At 50.5% G+C, this 26,002-nt stretch overlaps 1 protein-coding gene across 1 annotated transcript in view; it reads right to left on the minus strand.

Annotated features, from left to right (window-relative positions):
- sart1 (spliceosome associated factor 1, recruiter of U4/U6.U5 tri-snRNP) overlaps positions 1–26,002 on the minus strand; it is a 49,423-nt gene that overhangs the window by 13,964 nt on the left and 9,457 nt on the right. The window contains exons 7-16 of the mRNA XM_073031333.1: positions 23,414–23,513; positions 20,729–20,865; positions 15,696–15,902; positions 15,489–15,607; positions 12,703–12,830; positions 11,526–11,647; positions 10,920–11,090; positions 6,905–7,015; positions 3,146–3,233; positions 2,195–2,285 (exon numbers count right to left, since the gene is read on the minus strand). Coding sequence (XP_072887434.1) covers positions 2,195–2,285; positions 3,146–3,233; positions 6,905–7,015; positions 10,920–11,090; positions 11,526–11,647; positions 12,703–12,830; positions 15,489–15,607; positions 15,696–15,902; positions 20,729–20,865; positions 23,414–23,513 — 1,274 coding nt within the window. The remainder of the gene's footprint in view (positions 1–2,194; positions 2,286–3,145; positions 3,234–6,904; positions 7,016–10,919; positions 11,091–11,525; positions 11,648–12,702; positions 12,831–15,488; positions 15,608–15,695; positions 15,903–20,728; positions 20,866–23,413; positions 23,514–26,002) is intronic.

Here is a 26,002-nt window from a genome sequence, read left to right on the forward strand (position 1 = left end):
TGAGGAGACCAGAACTGAACACCATGCTCTCAGTGTTTTATAGAGCTGCAACACTACCTCGTGGCTCTTGAAGTCAGACCGAGTCAGACCCCATTACTGACAGACTTTACTGATCCCAAAGGAAATTACAGCGTCACAGGAGCATTACAAATATTAGAAGTAAGAAAGAATATATAAAAAAAAGGTGTACAAGGTTTACAAGTCAAAGACTACAAGATTTACAAGTTGACACTGATAAGACGGTGGTGAAAGAATTACCGTAATATTACACTGCAAAGGGTGCACATTCACACTGTCCGGGGAAAAGTGATGGTAAGATGGCACGGGGAGTCCGCAACAGCAGGGTGTGGTAAACAGAGCTTAATAACAGTCCAACAGGAGGGGATCACCACTTCCCCGGTTACAGGTCGAATCATTATAGAGCCTAATGGCCGAGGGTAAGAATGACTTCATTATGCTTTCTACAAAATCTCTTTGGAGTTGGGTGTTCCAATCAATGAGATTGGAGGTGTGGGTTATAGAGGTGCCCTGTCCTATATAAAATATAGACACACGAAGACAGAGCCTTCTCTTATCAAGAGAGATCTATTTATGTGCACCATGCCTCGATTTAAACAATTTTCAGAGGACCTTAGAAGGAATGTAGAGATGTTAAAAGTTAAAGTCTGTCCCGAGCCTTATAGACTCATCAGGCCGGTGCTTATGCCGGTTTCCGTGGCGACTGAGAGTACGAGACTCTCCCCCACCTCGGATAGGACGCCAGTCTATCGCGAGGTTAACCCATTTTCAGCTGGGTGGACCACAGCAGTGTGTGGTTAAGTGCCTTGCTCAAGGACACAACACGCTGCCTCGGGCTGGGGCTCGAACTCACGACCTTCAGATCGCCAGTCCAACGCCTTAACCCCTTGGCCACGTGACGCACAATTGTAGAGATGTGTCAAGCTGGAAAAGACTACAAAAGCATTTCTAAAGACCTGAGTGTTCATTAGTCCACAGAAAGAGAAATTGTCTACAACTGGAGGAAATTCAGTACTGTTGCTACTCTCCCTGGAGTGGGCATCCTGCAAAGGTCACACCAAGAGCTCGATGTGCAGTGCTGAAGGAGGTGATAAAGAACCCTGGGTAACAGCAAAGGACCGCAGAAATCTCCAGAGCTTGCTGAAGTTTCTGTTCAATGTGTTCACTACAAGAAAAACACTGAACAAGAATGGAAGGACACCACAGAGGAAACCACTGCTCTCTTTAACAAAAAACATTCCTGCACATCTCAAGTTTGCAAAAGACCACCTTGATGTTCCACAACGCTGCTGGGTCAATGTTCTGTGGACAGATGAGACACAAGCTGAACTTTTTGGCAGAATTGCACATTGGTAAGTTCGGAGGGAAAAGGGCACTGCACACTAACTCCAAAACCTCATCCCAACTGTGAAGCACGGTGGAAGGGGCATCGTGGTTTGGGGCTGCTTTGCTACCTCAGGGTCTGGACAGCTTGCAATCATTCAGGGAACAATGAATTCAAAGTTGTATCAAGACATTTTACAGGAGAGTGTCAGGGTAGCAGTCCGTCACCTAAAGCTTAATAGAAGCTGGATGACGTAACGAGACAATGATCCAAAACACAAGAGTAAATCAACAACAGAATAGTTTAAAAAGAAGAAAAGTTGGAATGGCCAGGTCAGAGTCCATACCTTAACCCAATTGAGATGTTGTGGCACGTCCTGAAGAGGACAAGGTATCCTGGAAATACTGATGAACTGAAACAGTTTTGTATGGAGGAATACTCTAAAATTCCTCCTTGCCCATTGTGCAAGTCTGATCTACAGCTACAGGAAACGTTTGGTGGAGGTTATTGCTGCTAAAGGAGGTTCTACCAGTTATTAAATGCAAGGGTTCACATACTTTTCCCAGCCTGGACTGTGAACAAGAAAAGTACAATTGTTTGTGTTGTTAGTTTAGGCCGATTGTGATTGCCTGTTACTGTGACTTAGATGAAGATCAGACCACATTTTATGAGTAATTAATGCAGAAAACCAGGTCATTGCAAAGGATTCACAGACATTTTCTTGCTCTTCGTACTCCCGTTTCCAGGACCTGATCCCCACCGCTCCTCTATCTCCATCTGGGACTCAAGAGCTCTGTCCCACTGCCACAAACTTAGTTGTTAAGTTCCCGTCTACCCGCAGTAAAGACTTACATTTTATCTTCAATGGCATAAACAGTTGAAGGAAGGGTCTTGGCTGAGGACCGGACACGGGCCACCTTCTGCATCGTGGTGTCCAGCAGCCCTGAAGAACAAGAAGCCAGGACAAGGACCCGTCACTAGGGGCAATGCCATTCATTTACACCCACCCTCTGCCCCTCCTTCAAACTTCCCCTCACAGCTGAGGAGCTGCCCGCTGGCAAAAGGAGCACTGGGGAGTGTGACTGCACTCTCCCCCCTACCTAGTGGCCCACACTCCGTTCAGCAGGGTCACCGCCAACTGGATGCAGGTGAGACAGGTGGCACTCAAGACCACGCATCCTCCAGCCGCAAACGGCTCAGAGTGGAGTGGAGGTAAAGGGGGTGGGGTGAAGCCACAACACTGGGCGAGAGCCTGGCACCTCGAAGGGTATACATTACGGCAGGCCGTTTGGAATATGCAATTGTTCGGTCTGTCCCCTAGTGGTCACAGCATGTCAGTGCACCCCTTACCGAGCTGACTCACTCTTTCCATGCTTTCTTCATTATCTTTGCCCCCTCCCCACCCTTTTCCTCCATGCCTTCTTCACAATTTACCTGTGCTGCCAGCCCCCTCTGTTCCTCAGTACTCTCTAGGGCCCTAACACTGACCAGTCCTGTTATTCTCCCCACTTTCCCCATCTACTCCCCAGGTATTCTATCCCCTCACCCACACACTAGAGGCAATTTATAGTGGCCGATTAACCCACTGACCCAGCACAAGGCTGTGATGTAGCGGGGAACTAGCTAACCTAGTAGAACCACATGGGGGTCACAGGGAGAAGTGCTGGATCGAACCCAGATCTACCCACTGTGCACTGCGCTGCCCCCTTTGAATGGCATTAAAATCTTTCCTTAACCTTTTCCAGGCCCCCAGCCGCTACAGCGCGCGGCCCAGGTTCTCCGCGCACAGGGGCGTCCACCCACCTTTGTTTCTGCAGAGGTGCAAAGCCGCCGCCAGCCCACAGTTCACGATGGGCTCCTCATCCAGGATGGTGGTGGATGTGGCTAAGAACTGGGAAAGGGAGCGTGGGGGGGCCGGGGGTGAGGGAGGGAGTGATGGAGGGAGCAGGAATCAGAATCATGTTTATTATCACTGGTATGTCGTGAAATTTGTTAACTTAAAGACAGCAGTACAATGTAATTCATGATAAATACATACACATTGTCTATAAAAAGCATTCACCCCTCCTTGGGAGTTTTTATGTTTCATAACATTGAATTACAGTGGATTTAATTTGGCTTTTTTTGACACTGATCAACAGAAAAAGACTCTTTTGTGTCAAAGCGAAAACAGATCTCTACAAAGTGATCTAAATTAATTAGAAATATAAAACACAAATTAATTGATTGCATAAGTATTCACCCCGTTTAATACGACACTCCAAATCATCACTGGTGCAGCCAATTGGATTTAGAAGTCACATAATTAGTTAAATGGAGATTTGTTTTTGGAGACCTGTGTGCAGTCAAGGTGTTTCCATTGATTGTAGTAAAAATACACCCGTATGTGGAAGGTCCAACTGCTGGTGAGTCAGTATCCTGGCAAAAACTACACCACGAAGACAAAAGAACACTCCAAGCAACTCCATGAGAAGGTTATAGTGTAAATTTGCATGGAGTAAGCCATCCTCAAAAACTGAGTGACCGTGCAAGGAAGGGACTAGAGAGGGGAGCCACTATGACAACGCTGGAGCAGTTACAAGCCTCAGTGGCTGAGGTGGGAGAGACTGCGCATACAACAACTGTTGCCCGGGTGATTCACCAGTCACAGCTTTATGGGAGAGTGGCAAAGAAAAAGCCACTGTTGAAAAAAACTCACATGAAATCTCAGCTAGAGTTTGGCATGTGGGAGATTCTGAAGTCAGCTGGAAGAAGGTTCTACTGTATGGTCTGATGAAACCACAATTGAGCTTTTTGGCCATCAGACTAAAAACTATTTTCGGCATAAGTTGCATCACGCTGTGGGGATGCTTCACTGCGGCAGGCCCCGGAAGGCTTGAGAAGGTAGAGAGTAAAACAAATGCAGAAAAACACAGGGAAATCCAGGAAGAAAACCTGAAGCAGTCCGCAAGAGAACTGCAGCTTGAGAGGAGATTGGTTTTCCAGCAAGTGTAATATCAAAGCTACATGGTAATGCATTAAAAACAACAAAGTCAATATCTTTGTCTGGCCAAGTCAGAGTCCAGACCGCAATCCCATTGAGAATTCGTGGCTGGACTTGAAAAGGCTGTTTGCTCACGATCCCCATGCAATTTGACAGAGCTTGAGCAGTTCCGTAAAGAAGAATGGGGGAAAATTACTGTGATAGAGACCTATCCACACAGACTCAAGGCTTCAACTGATGCGAAAGGTGTGTCTAATAAATACTGACTTGAAGGGTGTAAATACTTATGCAATCAATTACTGTGCATTTTATATTTGTAATTAATTTAGATCACTTTGTAGAGATCTGTTTTCATGTTGACACAAAAGAAACTATTTCTGTTGTTCAGTGTCAAATAAAAAAGCCAAATTAAATCCACTGTGATTCATGGGGTCAATAGCCATTTAGAAAATCAGATGGCAGAGGGGAAACAGCTGTTATGAATTCTGAGAAGTGAGAGAGGGGTCAAGTGACATAAAATTTAACCTCAGGAAGCAGCTTATGTGCAGGAATGGTGCTGAATACAATCACTGACAGAGCAATGCAAATGTTTATTTTGGGACAGGACCGTGAGAGATCTCCTTCACTGAGTGAGGGAACATCTCCCCTGAGACAGCAGGTTCCCCTGAATTCCTTCCAACCTGGGGAAATTCATTCCGTGCCCACGAGGAGCAGGACGGCGTCCGCCACAGCCGGCCCCGTCACATGGGCAGATAATATGTCATATTATCACAGGACAATCAGCCCGTCCACCCTGTCCTGACCCCTTTGGTCGGAGTCTCCGATCAGGCCACGTACTCAGCACTCTCCTTTCCAGGCATGGAGCAGATTCCCTTTAGAAACCCCTGGGGCCCGTTCGCACTGTTCAGCCAGACCACAACACCAGTCTCAGAGCCTTGCTGATGTTTCTCCGTGACTACCTGCCCTCTGACGATAGAAACCATTTCCACCGGGTGATCAGAGCGCCCAAAGCATCGGTGCACCAGCGTACCCACCATTAAGGATGTATATACAGAAAGGTGCCGGAAAAGGGCCAGTGCCGTCATGGAGGAACCCACCCACCCTGCTCATGGACTGTTTGTCTCACTCCCAACAGGGAGGAGGCTCCGTAGCATCCACGCCAGGACCACCAGACTCAAAAGCAGTTACTTTCCCCAGGCAGTGAGGTTAATCAACACCTCCACCCTCTCACCCACCACTACTTAATCATTTCCTGCTATTGGAGTATAAAAGTTGCATTGTTTGCTGTGTTACCAAAACTATGTAGTCAGCTTTGAACTTGCTATTTGCTATGCATGTATCCAATTTAGTAGCAGAATGAAATGGTAAGAATGTAGAAGACAATGGTGTGTTAATGAGAGGTAGCTAAGAGATGTAGATTATGTAGTCAGCTTTGAGTTTGCTATTTGCTATGCATATATCCAATTTAGATAGATAGATAGATAGATATTTTATTCATCCCCATGGGGAAATTCAACTTTTTTTCCAATGTCCCATACACTTGTTGTAGCAAAACTACATACAATACTTAACTCAGTAAAAAAAAATGATATGCATCTAAATCACTATCTCAAAAAGCATTAATAATAATAATAATAATAATAAGAGATGTAGATTAGAACATGATTAAGTCAATGGGTAGAAACAATAGTGGCAGATGTACTTGTGATACGCAACTGTAGACCGATTGGATATGCTAATGCAACTAAACCAGGAGATTGCTATAAAAAATGCTATGTACAAGGATCGGTGGGCAATCGGCGACTAGCTCAATGACTGTCTCAGCTTTGATTTGCAAATTAAAGTTTAATACTTCTTGAAGAATCTTCTGCGTCTCCTGGTCGTTTGTGGGGCACGAGAAACCACGACACTGGCAGACACCTTACGTACAGACACTCCTGCGCCTAGCACCACTTTATCTTTGCGTGTTTTTTGTGCTGCATCGGATCTGGAGTAGCAGCTTGTTTTCCTGTATGATTGTGTACAGGAAGTAACTTTAAGCAATCTTCTATCTTTCACCCCACTGAAGCCCTTTGAGATTTGGGACCTGTATTAAATCTCCGGACGCTTCCCCATTGCAGAAGGAACAGCCCAGTGCCCCAGGCGCACCCCTGTCACTATTGTTCCTCACAATATAGGCCACTCAGCCCAGTGATTCTATGCTAGCTCTCAGCACAATCACATACTCACACACTATCCCCGTAATTTATGCAAGCTCTCATCGCCCTCCCACCCCTCCCCAGATGATACCCCTCAACCACACACTGGGGGTAAATTACAGTGGGCGATTCAGCCACAGAACCCAGACGTCGTACGGGATTTAGGAAGGAACAGAAGCATCGAAGGGGAAGCATGAGGTCGTGGGCAGAGCGCGCAGATTCCACAGGAGTCGGGATTGAACTGTGAGCTGTGAGGCAGCCTCGAAACTTCAGACTGGGCCAAACGGTCCCTGGTCCCTGGTAGCTGATGGGGAGGAGGGTGGCAGTGGGGGCAGAAGGGGAAGTGAGCCAACAGTACTGAGCTCTCCTCAGTCACCTTACCTCGGGCTGCCTCTTCTCCTCGTCCAGGTTCACCATGCTCCAGCCCACCGTCTCGTCTCGGTCCAGCTCCATCTCTCCTTCTGACGACTCCTTGTTGTCCACCTCAAAATCCTGCAGGGATCCAACAGACAACATAGGTTCCAGTTCGAGAGCATCAATCAACACCTCGCCTGCTCTTCACAGACAACCAGAGCACACAGACACAGAGTGAGGCTCCCTCCGCACTGTCCCATCACACACTCCCGGGGTCAGACACAGAGTGAATCTCCCTCCACACCGTCCCATCACACACTCCCGGGGTCAGACACAGAGTGAAGCTCCCTCCACACCGTACCATCACACACTCCCGGGGTCAGACACAGAGAGAAGCTCCCTCCACACCGTCCCATCACACACTCCCGGGGTCAGACAGAGTGAAGCTCCCTCTACACCGTCCCATCACACACTCCCGGGGTCAGACACAGAGTGAAACTCCCTCTACACCGTCCCATCACACACTCCCGGGGTCAGACACAGAGTGAAGCTCCTTCTACACCGTCCCATCACACACTCCCGGGGTCAGACACAGAGTGAAGCTCTCTCTACACCGTCCCATCACACACTCCCGGGGTCAGACACAGAGTGAAGCTCCCTCTACACCGTTCCATCACACACTCCCGGGGTCAGACACAGAGTGAATCTCCCTCCACACCGTCCCATCACACACTCCCGGGGTCAGACACAGAGTGAAGCTCCCTCCACACCGTCCCATCACACACTCCCGGGATCAGACACAGAGTGAATCTCCCTCCACACCGTCCCATCACACACTCCCGGGGTCAGACACAGAGTGAAGCTCCCTCCACACCGTCCCATCACACACTCCCGGGGTCAGACACAGAGTGAAGCTCCCTCCACACCGTCCCATCACACACTCCCGGGGTCAGACACAGAGTGAAGCTCCCTCCACACCGTCCCATCACACACTCCCGGGGTCAGACACAGAGTGAAGCTCCCTCCACACCGTCCCATCACACACTCCCGGGGTCAGACACAGAGTGAAGCTCCCTCTACACCGTCCCATCACACACTCCCGGGGTCAGACACAGAGTGAAGCTCCCTCCACACCGTCCCATCACACACTCCCGGGGTCAGACAGAGTGAAGCTCCCTCTACACTGTCCCATCACACACTCCCGGGGTCAGACACAGAGTGAAGCTCCCTCTACACCGTCCCATCACACACTCCCGGGGTCAGACACAGAGTGAAGTTCCCTCTACACCGTCCCATCACACACTCCCGGGGTCAGACAGAGTGAAGCTCCCTCTACACTGTCCCATCACACACTCCCGGGGTCAGACACAGAGTGAAGCTCCCTCTACACCGTCCCATCACACACTCCCGGGGACAGACACAGAGTGAAGCTCCCTCTACACCGTCCCATCACACACTCCCGGGGTCAGACACAGAGTGAAGCTCCCTCTACACCGTCCTATCACACACTCCCGGGGTCAGACACAGAGTGAAGCTCCCTCTACACCGTCCCATCACACACTCCCGGGGTCAGACACAGAGTGAAGCTCCCTCTACACCGTCCCATCACACACTCCCGGGGTCAGACACAGAGTGAAGCTCCCTCCACACCGTCCCATCACACACTCCCGGGGTCAGACACAGAGTGAAGCTCCCTCCACACCGTCCCATCACACACTCCCGGGGTCAGACAGAGTGAAGCTCCCTCTACACCGTCCCATCACACACTCCCGGGGTCAGACACAGAGTGAAGCTCCCTCTACACCGTCCCATCACACACTCCCGGGGTCAGACACAGAGTGAAGCTCCCTCTACACCGTCCCATCACACACTCCCGGGGTCAGACACAGAGTGAAGCTCCCTCCACACCGTCCCATCACACACTCCCGGGGTCAGACACAGGATTATCTTTTTTTCCTGAGCTGATTTGCAGATCAATCTCAATTCCCCAGATACTTCCCTGTGCTTCTATTCCGTCACACTTGTCCATTAAGCTACAGTCGGTGCAGTTGACGCAGGGGCCAATTAACACTTTGACCTACAACCAGACCCACTGGGTGGGGGGGTGAACACATCAAACATACTGACTCACACACTCACACAGCTCCTGCAACTGGGATTGACCTAGGGTCGAAGGAGATGTGAGGCAGCTTCTCTACCTGCCATGCTAGCAGGATACCAATAGCCCAAAAATAGCAGTGTTGTCACAGCAAGTGGGTACAGGCCCTTCGGCCCAACTCGTCCATGCTGGTTTCATTTGCCTTCATTTGGTCCACCTCCTGTTGTGGCAGTGAATGTGTTAATCTTATGCGTTCACATATTGTACGGGTAGTTGAATAGTCCGCACACCTTCGTGCCGGTGTGCTCGGCACTCTCCCTCAATACCAAACACAACACTTCCCTCCGAAGGGTTTCTATCCTTGTCGTCTCAATGACAGCTGCTTTTCATCTAACTTGGAAATGTATCTGCCGTTTGCTCATTCCGCGCGGCCGCGTCCAAATCCCGGGTTTCCCCACAGAAGCCAGCGAGGGCCTGCACCTCCTCCAGGGATCGCGATGTTTCACGATGGAAGGGGCCTAGACGAGTGGTTTTCTGAGGTACAGTGAAGAGCTTCTGTGTGACAGGTCAGCCCAAACATAGGCATTTACAGAGAGAATTCAGTGCAGGTAAAAGTGCCAAGACGTGGAGATCAAAGGGTTATCTTTTTAGCAGATTGTACTGAGGCTGAAGCTGAGGGCGTGCTCCAGGCTGCATGTCTATGGACACTCTCTCCTTCTGAATGCTGTTGCTTGCTTTTACTCTTTTGCACAATTGGTGGGGTTTTTTCTATCTACGCATTTGGTGTTTTCTTGTTCTTTTTTTTAAATGGATTCTTTTGGGTTTCCTGTTTTGTGTCTGCCTGTAAGGAGATGAATCTCTAGGTTGCATAATGTATACATACTTTGATAATGAGTGAATATAGAAACCTACAGCACATTACAGGCCCTTCGGCCCTCAATGTTGTGCTGACCATCTAACCTACTCTAGAAACTGCCTAGCGCATAGCCCTCTATTTTTCTAAGCTCCACGTACCTACCTAAGAGCCTCTTAAAAGACCCTGTCGTATACACCTCCACCCACAGAGCATTCCACACACACCACTGTCTGTGTGAAAGACTTCACCCTGACATCCCCTTATACCTACTTCCAAGCACCTTAAAACCATGCCCCCTCTGTATTAGCCACTTCAGCCCTAGGGAAAAAGCCTCTGACTATCCACATGATCAATGCCTCTCATCATCTGATACACCTCTATCAGCGAGTTCAAATATACTTTGAACTTTGAGACTTTACAAGGAGTTGGCCCGACCACACTTGGGGTGGTGTAGCGACTCTGGGCTCAGCATCTAAGGAAAGGTGAGACGGCACTGGAAAGGGTGCAGGGGAGGTTCACGAGGACAATCCCACGAATGGAACGGTTAATGTGGAGTGGACGCGGAGATGTTTCCCTCAGTAGGAGAGTCAAGGATCTGGAGCACACAGCCTCAGAATAGAGGGACGCCCCTTCGGAACTGAAGTGAGGTGAATCTGCGGAATTTGTTGCCTCACACGACTATCATCATGGCAGGGAGTGACAGATTTTCGATTGGTAAAGGGGTTAAGGGTTACAGGGCGAAAGGGGAATGGGGCTCAGACAGAAATTCAGTCATAATCAGACAGCGGAGCAGACTCAATGGGTTGATTGGCCTATTACTGCACCTATTACCTACTGGTCAATATGAGAGGTTCGTTCAAGAGTCTGGTAACAGTGGGTTTGAGCCTGGAGGTACATGTCCGCAAGCTTTTGAGTGGGATAATCCTTGATTATTAATTTCCAGACAGAGTGAACAGAACAGAGGCTAGTTTGCCCAACAGACTGGCAGTGATCACCAGACAAAGCTGGACACAACGGAGATGGGGAGGTGAAGGAACCCACTAGGCTTCCCGCGGAAGGGGTGGGCAGGCAGCCTCCCCGACACTCACCAGCAACTCCTCCTGCTCCTCCCGGTTGCCAGCCAGCCCGTAGGTGGGGATCTCCCCGAGTGTCCGGCAGAACTCGGACGTGGCGTTGAAGACGATCACGCCCTTCTTCTCCAAGTCGTCCTCGTCTTCGTCCTCCCGCTCCCCACTCACTTTCTTCACGATGTCCACCGCCTGTGGGAGGAGGCTGTCCTCCAATTAGAGAAAGGCTACCGGGGGGGGGGGGGGCAAACCCCAGTCACAGAGAGAGAGAGTTCTCCCCGACACCCAATTTAAAAGTCCGCGCTCCCCGCCAACACCCAATTTAAAAGTCCACCCTCCCCGTCAACACCCAATTTAAAGCCCGCCCTCCCCGCCAACACCCAATTTTAAAGTCTGCCCTCCCCGCGAACACCCAATTTAAAGCCCGCCCTCCACGCCAACACCCAATTTAAAAGCCTGCTGACTCGGAGAGAGAGCCCGGAGAAAGGGTGGGCAATTGAGACAAGTGGGAAGAGGAGCTCAGAGCCTCTGTGAAGGTGGTGGGAGAACGAGGCTGAGGCAGCAGCTCGGTCAGGGGAGAGGGGGTCCGTGCTTCCGGACGGGGGTGAGCCCCAGCCCCGGCCTCACCTTGTCCGCTGCCTGCCGGTGTATCTGGCGCAGTCGCCGCTGCTTCTCCAACTGTTTCTGCAGCTCGGCCTCCGCCTCATCCTCCTCGAGGGCCACCGGCGAGTCAGGAGCCCGGGCTTCCTCTGGGGAGGGGGGAGACGAAGTGCGGACCGTCACCATAGAAGCTGGACCTCAGCGGAGGTGGGGTGGCAGAATCCCACCCCTCACCCAACCTCACGCCCCCCCCCCCCCCAACGCGTAACACCCTACCTCCACGCGCATCGGTCACACAGCAAGGAAACGAGCTGCGCTGACCATTTACACAAATCACGTTTCATTCCCCCCCTCAGCCATACTGGGAGGGACAATTACTCCTCCAGAGCTGCATATTGCAGAACGAGGACAAAGGTAATGGAGATTTAAAACCGCACCGACAATTTAAGGCAGCACCAAAAATTTAAGGTGGCTCTGGATAGATCAGGAAAAGGCGGCTTCTGGGAAGAAGAGTTGAGACCCCTTCCCCCGGTAGATCAGCAATGGACATGTCTGAGGGGCCAAGGGGTCCAATCCTACTATTTTCCTGTCGCAATATGGTGTCACAAAGCATGTCAACAACCCGGGCCACACACCTCACCCTAAAACCTGCTTCCGTCCCCACAATTACCCCCCCCCCCGCCCCAATCAATCTCGCTCCTTGGCTGCAGGTATCTTGGGACCTTCTCTCTCTGGAGCGTCAGAGGCTGAAAGGAGACCTGACGGGAGTTTATAACGTCCTGAGAGGCAGAGATAGGGTAGCCAGTTAGAATCTCATCAAGTACTAAAGGAGTGTGAGATTTTAAAAGGAGATTTATGGGGCAAGTTTTATACAAGAGTGGTCGGTGGTTGGAAGACGCCGGCAGGGGGAAGTGGTGGTAGCACTTACGATGGTGGAGTTCTCAGAGAGACCCACAAGCAGAGAATGGAAAGACATTGACCAGAAGTGCAGTTTTCTCTAAGGGTCAGCACAGACACAGTGGGCCGAAGGGTCACATCCTATGAATTCGATTTAAATGCCGTCGGTAAACCGCTGGAGCTGAACGTGTCAGGCAGCATACGCGGGACGGGAGCACAGACAGGACCATCCCCGGTCAGCCAGGTGGCCTTCTTGCAGTCAGGCTGTCCAGCCAGCTCCCTCGCCCTGTCCCATAGAGACACGCACCGTCACTGATCTCCATGTTCTCCACGCGTATGTCGTCTGACGCGGACTGGGGCTCCGGCGCCTCGGCCTCTGCTGCGGTCTCCTCCTCGTCCGCCTTCAAATTGAACTTCCAGCCTCGGCCGCGAGATCTGTCGAGGTAGCGTAGAACAGTAAAGCACAGGAATAGAACATTCTGCCCACAATGTTGTGTCCAACGAGCTAAAAGGCAAATGAAAAACACCCAAACACTAACCCCTCCTACCTACACCATGTCCATATCCCTCCATCTTCCTCACATCCATGTGCCGATCCAAACGTCTCTTAAAGGCCTCTAATGTATTTGCCTCCACCACCATACCAGGCATCCACCACTCTCCGAGTAAAAAAACTTACCCCTCACATCCCCCTCTCACCTTCAGTGCGCGCCCTCTGGTATTAGTCATTTCAACCCTGGGAAACAGATACTCCCTGTCCACTCTATCGATGTCTCTGTCAGATCTCCCCTCACCTCCAGTGCTACCCTCTGGTATTAGTCATTTCAACCCTGGGAAACAGATTCTCCCTACCCACTCTATCGATGCCTCTGTCAGATCTCCCCTCACCTCCAGTGCTACCCTCTGGTATTAGTCATTTCAACCCTGGGAAACAGATACTCCCTTGTCCACTCTATCGATGTCTCTGTCAGATCTCCCCTCACCTCCAGTGCTCCAGAGAAAACAGCCCAAGCTTGTCCACCCTTTCGTGATAACACACGCAGATCCAGAGGTGAGTGGGAGGGGGAGGTGCTGACGGGATGGGGCGTGGGCTGGAGCTGGGGGCAGTGGGTGGGGGGGGGGGGGACCAGAAGAGGCAGCTGAGAAAGACAGTGGTTGGACACAGGAGGGCGTGAAGATCAGATTAAATGGAGGAGGGAAGCTGATCCAATTAGTGGGAAAAGGGGAAAAAGTTGACAGGCTGAACGTTATCCTAGTCGCACAGTACAGAAACAGGCCCTTCGGCCCATCGTGTTTCTGCTAACCAGCTACAACAATCCCACGGGAGAGATTCCGCAGACGCTGGAAAGCCAGAGAAACACACACAAAATGCTGGAGCAACTCAACTGGCCCACGGTAGGGTTAGGATCAACGGAGAGGAATAAACAGTCGACATTTCGGGCTGAGACCCTCCGAAGTTAACAAATTCCACGTCACATGCTGGTGATAATAAACCTGATTCTGAAACGTTGACTGTTTGTTCCGCTCCGTAGATACTGCCTGACCTGCTGAGTTTCTCCAGTATTTTGAGTGCGTGTGTTACTCTAAGCCAGGGTCCTCAGCCTTTTTTTAAATGCCATGGGCCCCTTCCCATTAACTGAGTGGTTTGTGGCCCCAAAACTGGGAGCCCCTGCTCTAACTCTGACGTCCTTCGCAGTCCCAACAGCTCACCACAAAGTCCACCTCTCACCCTCGCGTAAAGGTACAACTTGGCGTGGTCGGCTATAACACCGACTCCCCGTGTCACTGAGATGTGGGAGGAAACGCGCTCGACTGGCACTGCGAGGCAACGGAACCAGAGGAAACCCGCGTGGTCACAAGCCCTGTGCAGACCACACCCACACCCAGAGGTCAGGATCGAACCCGGGTGTGTTGCCCTTAAGGCATTTATTTAACTTTATTACATTTCCACTTCAAATAATTTGTTTGCAACTATTTCTAGTTAAAGTTCATTCTCTGTGATGTATCGCGGCATGTGATGACGTCACCCCCGGTTTCGCTGCGTTTTGTGGGTAAGTTCCGGTTCGGAGAAGGTGGAAAGGTGGGGGCCGTGCGTGCAGCATGACTGTGTCTACCCACAAAGAAATAGTATAGAAGCAATGCCGTAAGTTCATGTGACAGTATTTGAAGTAAAAATATTAACGCGGATTCTGTTAAAGGAAGCGGCGGTTGGAGCAGCGCGCGTGGCGGCTTTTCAATTTCAAACGCGGGGTCGGCTCGAGCCCAGGGGCGGTTTGACGGGACCCCGTCCCTCCGCTGGACGGCTGAAGACACTCACTAAAAGAAGAGCGTGCGTGGTCTCAAGAATGAAACAGATACTGTACGTATTTTGTATTATTTTATCAACAGTTTTCACCATACAGTAATGTGGAAGAGTGAACAGTAAACTGTTAATTTTACTGCGACTCTGTCTTCACTGGCTCCGGTTTAACTTGGTGTTTAGTTGAAGTTTCAACACCCTGCACCAGAACACTACACCGGGTCCCCTTCATTGAGAGACAGCGGAACCAAAGACATCTTCAAGGAGCGATGTCTCAGAAAGGCAGCGTCCATCACTAAGGACCCCCACCACCCAGGACATGCCCTCTTCTCATTGCTACCATCAGGGAGGAGGTACAGGAGCCTGAAAGCACACACTCAGTGATTCAGGAACAGCTTCTTCCCCTCTGCCATCAGGGAGGAGGTACAGGAGCCTGAAAGCACACACTCAGTGATTCAGGAACAGCTTCTTCCCCTCTGCCATCAGGGAGGAGGTACAGGAGCCTGAAGGCACACACTCAGCAATTCAGGAACAGCTTCTTCCGCTCTGCCATCCGATTTCTGAATGGACACTGAGCCCATGAACACTACCTCACTACTTTTTTTTATTTCTGTCTTTGCACTACTTGTTTAACTATTTAACATAAATATATATTCTTTTGCTAATTCTTTATTTTTATGTTAGATATATTTATATATGTATACATCTCTCTGGATGGTCACACATATACCCGCACACTCCGCGGCCACAGCTCTACGTACTGTGTCGCCCCAGAAGCAAATTAAATCAGTCACCTTGAACCATAGTCAGTGGCAGCACTGTCATGACCGTGGGCCAGAAGGTCGTCAGCTTTCATGCCGGTCGTCTTCTTGCGAATCTTCTTCACTCTCCTCTTCGTCTTTTTAAACGTGACCTTAAAGGGGAAGGAACAAAATGTGTTTATGGTGTGGCCGGCAGGAGTGTACAGACTCCCAGGGTCCCCACCCCTGAGCGGCACCTACCATCTCTTCCTCCGTGTAGAACTCCGACGCCAGCTTCATCTGCGGCATCTCCAGGGTTTGGGCCTGCTCCCGTAGCGTCTGCCGGATGTGCTGCAGCTCCTGCTCCCAGGACCCGTCCGCTGAGCCACCCGTCTCCAGCTTGAACGACTTCTTCTTCTCCCCCTCGATCTCCTCGTCGTACTGGGAGAGGATCGACTTGCCCTTGAACTGAAACAGTGGAAGAGTGAGCCCGTTGGCGTTGGGTGGGGGTACACAAGGCGGAGTGGATCAGAAGTTGGAGAGAACGAGCAACGTCAAGTTCCTGAGTGTTAACATCGCTGAGGATCTACCCTGGGCCCAACATATCGATGCCGCTATAACGAAGGCACGACAGTGGATATAATTCATTAAGAGTTTGAGGATGTTTGGTTTATCACGTGAAACACCTCGCAATCTTCGAAACATGTAACGTGCAGAGCGTCGTATCACTGTCTGGCATGGGAGGAGGGAAACTACTGCACAGGATCGAAGTAGGCTGCAGAGAGTTGTAAACTCAGTCAGCTCCATCATGGACACCAGCCTCTGTAGCATTCAGGACCTCTTCAAGGAGTGATGATGCCTCAAAAAGATGCCATCATTACAGACCCCCACCACCCAGGACATGCCCCCTTCTCATTGCTACCATCAGGAGCCTGAAGAAACACACTCTCAACAATTCAGGAACAGCTTCTTCCCCTCTGCCATCCGATTCCTGAATGGACATTGGACCCATGAACACTACCTCACTACTTTTTAATTTCTATTTTTGCACTACTTATTTAATTAGCTATTTAATATATTAATCTACTATAAATCAGTTTTATATATCATGCATTATATATAATATATATTATATATTATATATAACTGCTGCCATAAAGTTAACAGATTTCTCAATAAATGTCTGATATTAAATATTAAACCCGATTCTGAAGTTGCCTGTGAAACTAATCAGCCCATCATGTCTCGCTCAGGCACTTTGATAGAGGCCTCCTATAAAATTATCTCCCCGTTCTTTTTCTATGTGTGTGTGAAAGTACACGTACACACTTAGGAGTTCTGGCCAAAGAAAGGATGTGCTGACAGTGGAGAGGCTGCAGACGAGGTTCTCTAGGTCGAAAGGGTTAACGCGTGAGAAGCATTTGATGGCTTTGGGCCTGCATTCACTGGAGTTTAGAAGAATGGTTGGGGTGGGGCTGGGAGGGAGGGGAAGGAGGAGGACGAAGATCCATAGAAACCTATCACATACTGAAAGACGATGATAGAATGAACGTGGCGAGGATGTTTCCTTTGGTGGGGGAGTCTAGGACCAGAGGACACAGATAGAGTGGATGTGGAGAAGATGTTTCCTATAGTGGGGGAGTCTAGGACCAGAGGGCACAGATAGAGTGGATGTGGAGAGGATGTTTCCTATAGTGGGGGAGTCTAGGACCAGAGGACACAGATAGAGTGGATGTGGAGAGGATGTTTCCTATAGTGGGGGAGTCTAGGACCAGAGGATACAGATAGAGTGGGTGTGGAGAGGATGTTTCCTATAGTGCAGGAGTCTAGGACCAGAGGACACAGATAGAGTGGATGTGGAGAGGATGTTTCCTATAGTGGGGGAGTCTAGGACCAGAGGACACAGATAGAGTGGATGTGGAGAGGATGTTTCCTATAGTGGGGGAGTCTAGGACCAGAGGACACAGATAGAGTGGATGTGGAGAGGATGTTTCCTGTAGTGGGGGAGTCTAGGACCAAAGGGCACAGCCTCAGAATAGAAAGATACCCCTCTAGAACAGAGCTAAAGGAATTTCTTTAACTAGAAGATGATGAATCTATGGAATTCATTGCCACAGATGGCTGCGGAGGCCAAGTTATTGGGAGTATTTAAAGTGGTGGTTGATTAGTCATCAAAGGTTACAGGGAGAAGGCAGGAGAATTGGGTTGAGAGGGAAAATAGATCAGCCATGATGGAATAGCAGTGCAGACTCAATGGACTGAGTAGCCTAATTCAGGTCCTATATTTTATGGTCTTATGGTCTAAAAGCTTTGAACCCTTCTGCTATTTTTGTAAACTGCCGTCCAATCTCCTCTCTTGCAGTTCACATCAAAAGGAACTACGTCTCCTCTGGTGTTTAGCAACCATGTTAAATCCATTTCATAAAGCTACTGATAGCTTCCGTCTATCCCCTCCCAGCTGATGTTACCCCCACCCACCTTTCCCCTCAACGGTCTCACCAATCCTCCTCCTCGCTTGTCTGCCTTCCCCTCCCTCCACTTTCTTATTCTGGCTTAGATAGATAGATAGATAGATACTTTATTCATCCCCATGGGGAAATTCAACTTTTTTCCAATGTCCCATACACTTGTTGTAGCAAAACTAATTACATACAATACTTAACTCAATCACTATCTCAAAAAGCATTAATAATAGCTTTTAAAAAGTTCTTAAGTCCTGGCGGTAGAATTGTAAAGCCTAATGGCATTGGGGAGTATTGACCTCTTCATCCTGTCTGAGGAGCATTTCATCGATAGTAACCTGTCGCTGAAACTGCTTCTCTGTCTCTGGATGGTGCTATGTAGAGGATGTTCAGTTTTCCATAATTGACCGTAGCCTACTCAGCGCCCTTCGCTCAGCTACCGATGTTAAACTCTCCAGTACTTTGCCCACGACAGAGCCCGCCTTCCTTACCAGCTTATTAAGACGTGAGGCGTCCCTCTTCTTAATGCTTCCTCCCCAACACGCCACCACAAAGAAGAGGGCGCTCTCCACAACTGACCTATAGAACATCTTCAGCATCTCACTACAGACATTGAATGACGCCAACCTTCTAAGGAAGTACAGTCGACTCTGTGCCTTCCTGCACAAGGCATCTGTGTTGGCAGTCCAGTCTAGCTTCTCGTCTAACTGTACTCCCAGATACTTGTAGGTCTTAACCTGCTCCACACATTCTCCATTAATGATCACTGGCTCCATATGAGGCCTAGATCTCCTAAAGTCCACCACCATCTCCTTGGTCTTGGTGATATTGAGACGCAGGTAGTTTGAGTTGCACCATATCACAAAGTCCTGTATCAGTTTCCTATACTCCTCCTCCTGTCCATTCCTGACACACCCCACTATGGCCGTGTCATCAGCGAACTTCTGCACATGGCAGGACTCCGAGTTATATTGGAAGTCTTATGTGTACAGGGTGAACAGGACCGGAGAGAGTACGGTTCCCTGCGGCGCTCCTGTGCTGCTGACCACCGTGTCAGACCTACAGTCTCCCAACCGCACATACTGAGGTCTATCTCAGTAGTCCACTATCCAATCCACCATGTGAGAGTCTACTCCCATCTCCGTTAGTTTGTGCCTTAAGATCTTGGGCTGGATGGTGTTAAAGGCACTAGAGAAGTCAAGGAATGTAATCCTCACAGCACAACTGACCCCATCTAGGTGAGAGAGTGATTTGTGCAGCAAATACGTGATAGCATCCTCCACTCCCACCTTCTCCTTATACGCAAACTGAAGAGGATCCTGGGCGTGCCTGGTTTGTGGCCTCAGATTCTGTATTATCAGCCGCTTCTGCCCCCATCCTCTCCGGTCCTGATGAAGGGTCTCGCCCTGAAACGGCGACTGTTTACTCGCCTCCGTAGATGCTGCCCGACCCACCTAGTTCCTCCCACATCTTGTGTGTACTGCTCGTGGGTTCTCTACAGGCCAGCAGAGAATGTGGGCAGAGAGGGGGCAGATGGACTTTAATCTGGAGAAGTCCAAGGTGTTGCACTTTGGGAGGTCAATTCAAGAATTTGTATAGTAAATATTATTGAGATACAGCGGCCCTTTCCAGTCCTTCAAGTTGTGCCACTCAGTGATTCCCCCAATTTAACGTTAGCCTAATCACACCATCCCAATTACAGCGACCAACTAACCTACCAACCAGTACGTCTTTAGACTGTGGGAGGAAACCAGAGCACCCAGAGGAAACCCACACGGTCACGGGGAGAACCTATAAACTCCATACCAGCAGCAGCAGAAATGCAAGCCCCTTGAGCAGCATTGGTGTACAGGGGGATTTTGGAGTTTAAGGAGCAAGAGAACAGGGTAGTAAAGGACGTGTATGGCATACTTGCCTTTATGGATTGGGATGCTGAGTAGGCAAGTCATTTTTTAAAACTCCGTTAGACCACGCTTGGTCTATAATGTTCAGCTGTGGTCACCTCATTATAGGAAGGATGAGGAAGCTTTAGAGAGGGTGCAGAGGAGACTCACCAGGATACCTAGTACATTAGAGAGAATTCCCCCCTCTCTACCTCAGCAGTCACAGGTCAGTGAGAGGGAGGAGGAACCCTGGCTGATTCCCCCTCTCTCTAACCCAGGGGTGACCGGTCAGTGACGGGGAGCAGGAACCCAGGCTGATTCTCCCCTCTCTCTAACCCAGGGGTCACGGGCCAGTGACGGGGAGCAGGAAACCTGGCTGATTCCCCCTCTCTCTAACCCAGGGGTCACCGGGCAGTGACGGGGAGCAGGACCCCTGGCTGATTCCCCCTCTCTCTAACCCAGGGGTCACCGGGCAGTGACGGGGAGCAGGACCCCTGGCTGATTCCCCCTCTCTCTAACCCAGGGGTCACCGGGCAGTGATGGGGAGCAGGACCCCTGGCTGATGCCCCCTCTCTCTAACCCAGGGGTCACCGGGCAGTGACGGGGAGCAGGACCCCTGGCTGATTCCCCCTCTCTCTAACCCAGGGGTGACCGGTCAGTGACGGGGAGCAGGAACCCTGGCTGATTCCCCCTCTCTCTGACCCAGGGGTGACCGGTCAGTGACGGGGAGCAGGAACCGTGGCTGATTCCCCCCTCTCTCTAACCCAGGGGTCACCGGGCAGTGACGGGGAGCAGGACCCCTGGCTGATGCCCCCTCTCTCTAACCCAGGGGTCACCGGATAGTACAGACCCTGGCTGGCACCCTCCCCATCCCCCCTCACCCACCCCTCCACTCTATTGCAAGCAGTCGAGAGGCAGGCAAGCGCCTGGAAGCGCTCGCGGCCCTTACCACCACCATGTCGTCAATGCTTTCGTCCTCGTAGGGCTTGTAGCTTGGCTTCTTCTTCATCTCCGCGTTCTTCTCAGCCCTCTCCTTGTCCACCATGTTTACGTTAACCAGGACATCATCCTCCTCGTCCAGAACCCCTGGGGGAGAGAATGAAGTTTAACAAGAGGAGGAGGAAACAAGGTCAACAGAGGGGAGTGGTTGGTGGAAGTAAAGAGGACTTGATTCTGCTTTGCTTTCCCTCAATCTGGTGGCCGTCACACCCCTTCTCTTCCCCTGCCTCTCCCTCATGACCTGCCCAGCATCTCCCTCTACTTCCTCACCTCCATAGTCCACCGTCCTCTCCTATCAGATTCCCTCTTCTTCAGCCCTTTACCACTTCCTCCCATCACCTCCCAGCTTCTCACATCGACTCCCCTCCCTCACCTCCCCCCCCCCCAACCACCTGGTCTCGCCCATCAGTCCTGCTGAAGGATCTCAGCCTCCGTCTTTTATACCCCTCCGAAGTTGCTGCCTGAGCCACTGAGCTGCTCTGGATTCTCCGCATCTGCTGAAAGTCTTGCGCTGATGGTTCAGGAGACTGATGGTTGCAGGGTAACAACTGCTCCTGAACCTAGCGGTGGAGGACCCAAGGCTCCTGTACCTCCTCCCAAACCCTCAACCTCTGGAAAGACAAGGCAGCAGGTGCACGTGCAGGCTGCCCTCCACACCAAGAACCGTCCTGACTCAGAAAAATATCCCCGTTCCTTCACCCTCGCTGGGTCCAAACCCTGGAACTCCCTCCCCAACAGCAACGAGGGAGCCCGCTCCCTAGGACTGCAATGGAACTGCTTGTTCCCACCTTTGCAAGGGGCAATAAATATCAGCCCTATCATCAAGGAAAATACACTAAATTAGGTTCCTATCCAAGAATGTATACAATAGACAATAGGTGCAGAAGTAGACCATTCGGCCCTTTGAGCCTGCACCGCCATTCTGAGATCATGGCTGATCATCTACTATCAATACCCGGTTCCTGCCTTGTCCCCATATCCCTTGATTCCCCTATCCATAAGATACCTATCTAGCTCCTTCTTGAAAGCATCCAGAGAATTGGCCTCCACTGCCTTCCGAGGCAGTGCATTCCAGACCCCCACAACTCTCTGGGAGAAGAAGTTTTTCCTTAACTCTGTCCTAAATGACCTACCCCTTATTCTCAAACCATGCCCTCTGGTACTGGACTCTCCCAGCATCTGGAACATATTTCCTGCCTCTATCTTGTCCAATCCCTTAATAATCTTATATGTTTCAATCAGATCCCCTCTCAATCTCCTTAATTCCAGCGTGTACAAGCCCAGTCTCTCTAACCTCTCTGCGTAAGACAGTCCAGACATCCCAGGAATTAACCTCGTGAATCTACGCTGCACTTCCTCTACAGCCAGGATGTCCTTCCTTAACCCTGGAGACCAAAACTGTACACAATACTCCAGGTGTGGTCTCACCAGGGCTCTGTACAAATGCAAGAGGATTTCCTTGCTCTTGCACTCAATTCCCTTTGTAATAAAGGCCAACATTCCATTAGCCTTCTTCACTGCCTGCTGCACTTGCTCATTCACCTTCACTGACTGATGAACAAGGACTCCTAGATCTCTTTGTATTTCTCCCTTACCTAACTCTACACCGTTCAGATAATAATCTGCCTTCCTGCTCTTACTCCCAAAGTGGATAACCTCACACTTATTCACATTAAACACCATCTGCCAAGTATCTGCCCACTCACCCAGCCTATCCAAGTCACCCTGAATTATCCTAACATCGTCATCACATGTCACACTGCCACCCAGCTTAGTATCAGCAGCAAATTTGCTGATGTTATTTTCAATGCCTTCATCCAAATCGTTGACGTAAATGGTAAACAGCTGTGGTCCCAATACCGAGTCCTGTGGCACCCCACTAGTCACCACCTGCCATTCCGAGAAACACCCATTCACCGCTACCCTTTGCTTTCTATCTGCCAACCAGTTTTCTATCCATGTCAATGTCTTCCCCCCAATGCCCTGAGCTTTGATTTTACCCACCAATCTCCTATGTGGGACCTTATCAAATGCCTTCTGAAAATTGAGGTACACTACATCCACTGGATCTCCCCCGTCTAACTTCCTGGTTACATCCCGAAAAACTCCAACAGATTAGAATTTAAATACAGTATACAACATGAAATTCGTACTCTTCACAGACAGCCACAAAACAGAGAAACCCCATGGAATGAATGATAGAACATCAAAGCCCCAAACCACCCACCACCCTTCGTTAAAGCATCAACCACCCCCCCACTGGAGCCAGCAAAAGCACCGACACCCCCCACCCGGCAAGGAACAGCAAAAGCCCCCCCCAAAGAGACCTTGCATCAGAGTCCGTCAAAACTATAGTTCATAACACAGCACTTTGGTATCGCAGATATGCTCTCACTTGCTCTCTCTCTCTCTCCAGCGAGAGGGAGAGAGAGGACGCTCCTACAGCAACGAGAGTAGAGACCAGAAGCTTGCTGTTCTGGGGGGGGGAAAGAGAAGGAAATGGATTCCAGTCTACCCATAACACCACCCAACGCAAATCCATTAACTGATCCTGGAAGCTGTTCCTTCAGCAGAGAGCCTCTTTGGGAGAGAAAACAATTCCCGTCAGTGCTGAATCAGTCTAACTCTCCCTTACCTTTGTCCTTCAAGGTCAGCACGACTGCCTCGCCCTCCTTGAAAGCTTTAATATCGTGCTGGACAGTCAGTCCCTTCAGATCCCGGGACGTGTAGGCAACCTTGAGTAGGGAGAAGAAAGCAGTTGTTATTAATATACTTGAGGCACTATTTCTTTATACAAAACATATGTTGCAAGCAAACCAGCTCTCCTCCTAGCCAGTTAATCGAGGAGGGTGCACATCAAAGCACAGAGAGTGAACAGTAATGGTTGTGCCATACAGGAAGATCGCAAGGGTGTAGGGGAGCTATACAAGAGTATCGTTGAGGATGGAGCATTCAGCTAAGAGGAGAGACTAGTATTTTTTATTGAATGAGCTCAAAGCAAGGTTGAGAGACACACCTCGCCTTGTGTCTCTGCAGGGTAACATCTGCTCCTGAACCCAGTAGTGTGGGGCCCAAACCTCCTCCCAAATCCTCTAAGAGCATGCTCTGCCCTGTCTGGATTTGATGATCAAACTCTTCAATTTGAGGTACCTTGCTGCTAACTTCAGGTAACGTGCCACCAGGCTCAAGGACATCTTCGTTGTTACAACACCAGTCACTGCAATAAGACTGCCGAACCCTGTTAGGACCGTTGCACCTTAGGGCAGCTCGGTAGCGTAGTGGTTAGCACAACAGTTTACAGTACCGGCAACTGCTTGTAAGGAGTTAGTACGTTCACCCCGCGACCGGGTGGGTTTCCTCCACCGCAGTCCAATGGCCTACCGATTGGTAGTTAATTGGTCATTGACCGTGATCAGGCTTGGACTAAATTGGGTGATTGCTCGGAGGGGCCTATTCCATACTGTACCTCAACAGGATAGTTCACACTATTGTGTGATGGTTTGACATGTATGATCAATACGCAAATGAAGTTTTTCTCTATGCCATGGTACGTATGACAATCTTGTTAGTGGAACAAGTGCCTCACCTGCCTACAAGTGCCTACACCTCCTCCCTCACTACCATTCAGGACCCCAAACAGTCCTTCCAGGTGAGACGACACTTGACCTGCGAGTCTGTTGGGGTCCGGTTCTCCTGGTGTGGCCTCCTGTATATCAGTGAGACTTCACCTAGAGTGGGAGACCGCTTCACCGGACACCTACACCTGGACCGCCACAAAATAACGGGATCTCCTGGTGTCCATCAATTTCAATTCTACTTCCGATTCCGACATGTCAGTCCACGGCCTCCTCTGCTGCCGTGATGAGGCCACACTCAGGTTGGAGGAGCAACACCATTTAGTAGCCTCCAATCTGCTGGCATGAACATCGATCTCTCGAACTTCTGGTAATTGCTTCCACCCACCACACACCCACACGCCTCTCTTTCACCACTCCCCAATCCTGTTTCCCACTCTCTTTACCGGCCCATCACCTCCCTCTAGTGCTCCGCCTCCATGGTTTGCCATCCTCTCCTATCAGATTCCCCCTTCTTCAGCCCTATATTCTTTCACCAATCAACTCCCCAGCTCTTTACTTCACCCCTCCCCGGTTTCACCCGTCAACAGCTGCCTTGTACTTCTTCCTCCCCTCCCCCACCTTCTTACTCTGACCTCCCCTCTCCCTTCTCAGTCCTGATTGGCCCAAAACAGTGATTGGTTACGCTTTTCCATCGATACTCCCTGATCTGCTGAGTTCCTCCAGTGTCTGTGTCTGTTGCTCCCTCCACACCGTCCCATCACACTCCCGGGGTCAGACACAGAGTGAAGCTCCCTCCACACAGTCCCATCACACACTCCCGGGGTCAGACACAGAGTGAAGCTCCCTCCACACCGTCCCATCACACACTCCTGGGATCAGACACAGAGCGAAACTCCCTCCACACCGTCCCATCACACACTCCCGGGGTCAGACACGGAGTGAAGCTCCCTCTACACCGTCCCATCACACACTCCCGGGGTCAGACACGGAGTGAAGCTCCCTCCACACCGTCCCATCACACACTCCCGGGGTCAGACACAGAGTGAAGCTCCCTCCACACCGTCCCATCACACACTCCCGGGGTCAGACAGAGTGAAGCTCCCTCCACACCGTCCCATCACACACTCCCGGGGTCAGACACAGAGCGAAACTCCCTCCACACCGTCCCATCACACACTCCCAGGGCCAGAGACAGAGTGAAGCTCCCTCTACACCGTCCCATCACACACTCCCGGGGTCAGACACAGAGCGAAACTCCCTCCACACCGTCCCATCACACACTCCTGGGGTCAGAGACAGAGTGAAGCTCCCTCCGCACCATCCCATCACACACTCCCGGGGTCAGACACAGAGTGAATCTCCCTCCACACCGTCCCATCACACACTCCCGGGGCCAGAGACAGAGTGAAGCTCCCTCTACACCGTCCCATCACACACTCCCGGCATTAGATACGGACTGAATCTCTCTTCTACAATGCCTTGTCCCAGAAAGGAAGCTCCCTCGCCTCTGCCCCATCTCACACGCCACAATAAGGACAGCATGAAAAGGAGAGTAACAATCCCGCGATAACTTCCACTATCCCTGGGTGACCATCTCTGTTGCTCACCCTGTGCCTCCTGAGACTGACGGTAAGTTGCAATGACGG

The sequence above is a fragment of the Hemitrygon akajei genome, chromosome 28, assembly GCF_048418815.1.
Source record: "Hemitrygon akajei chromosome 28, sHemAka1.3, whole genome shotgun sequence".
Classification (NCBI taxonomy): domain Eukaryota; kingdom Metazoa; phylum Chordata; class Chondrichthyes; order Myliobatiformes; family Dasyatidae; genus Hemitrygon; species Hemitrygon akajei.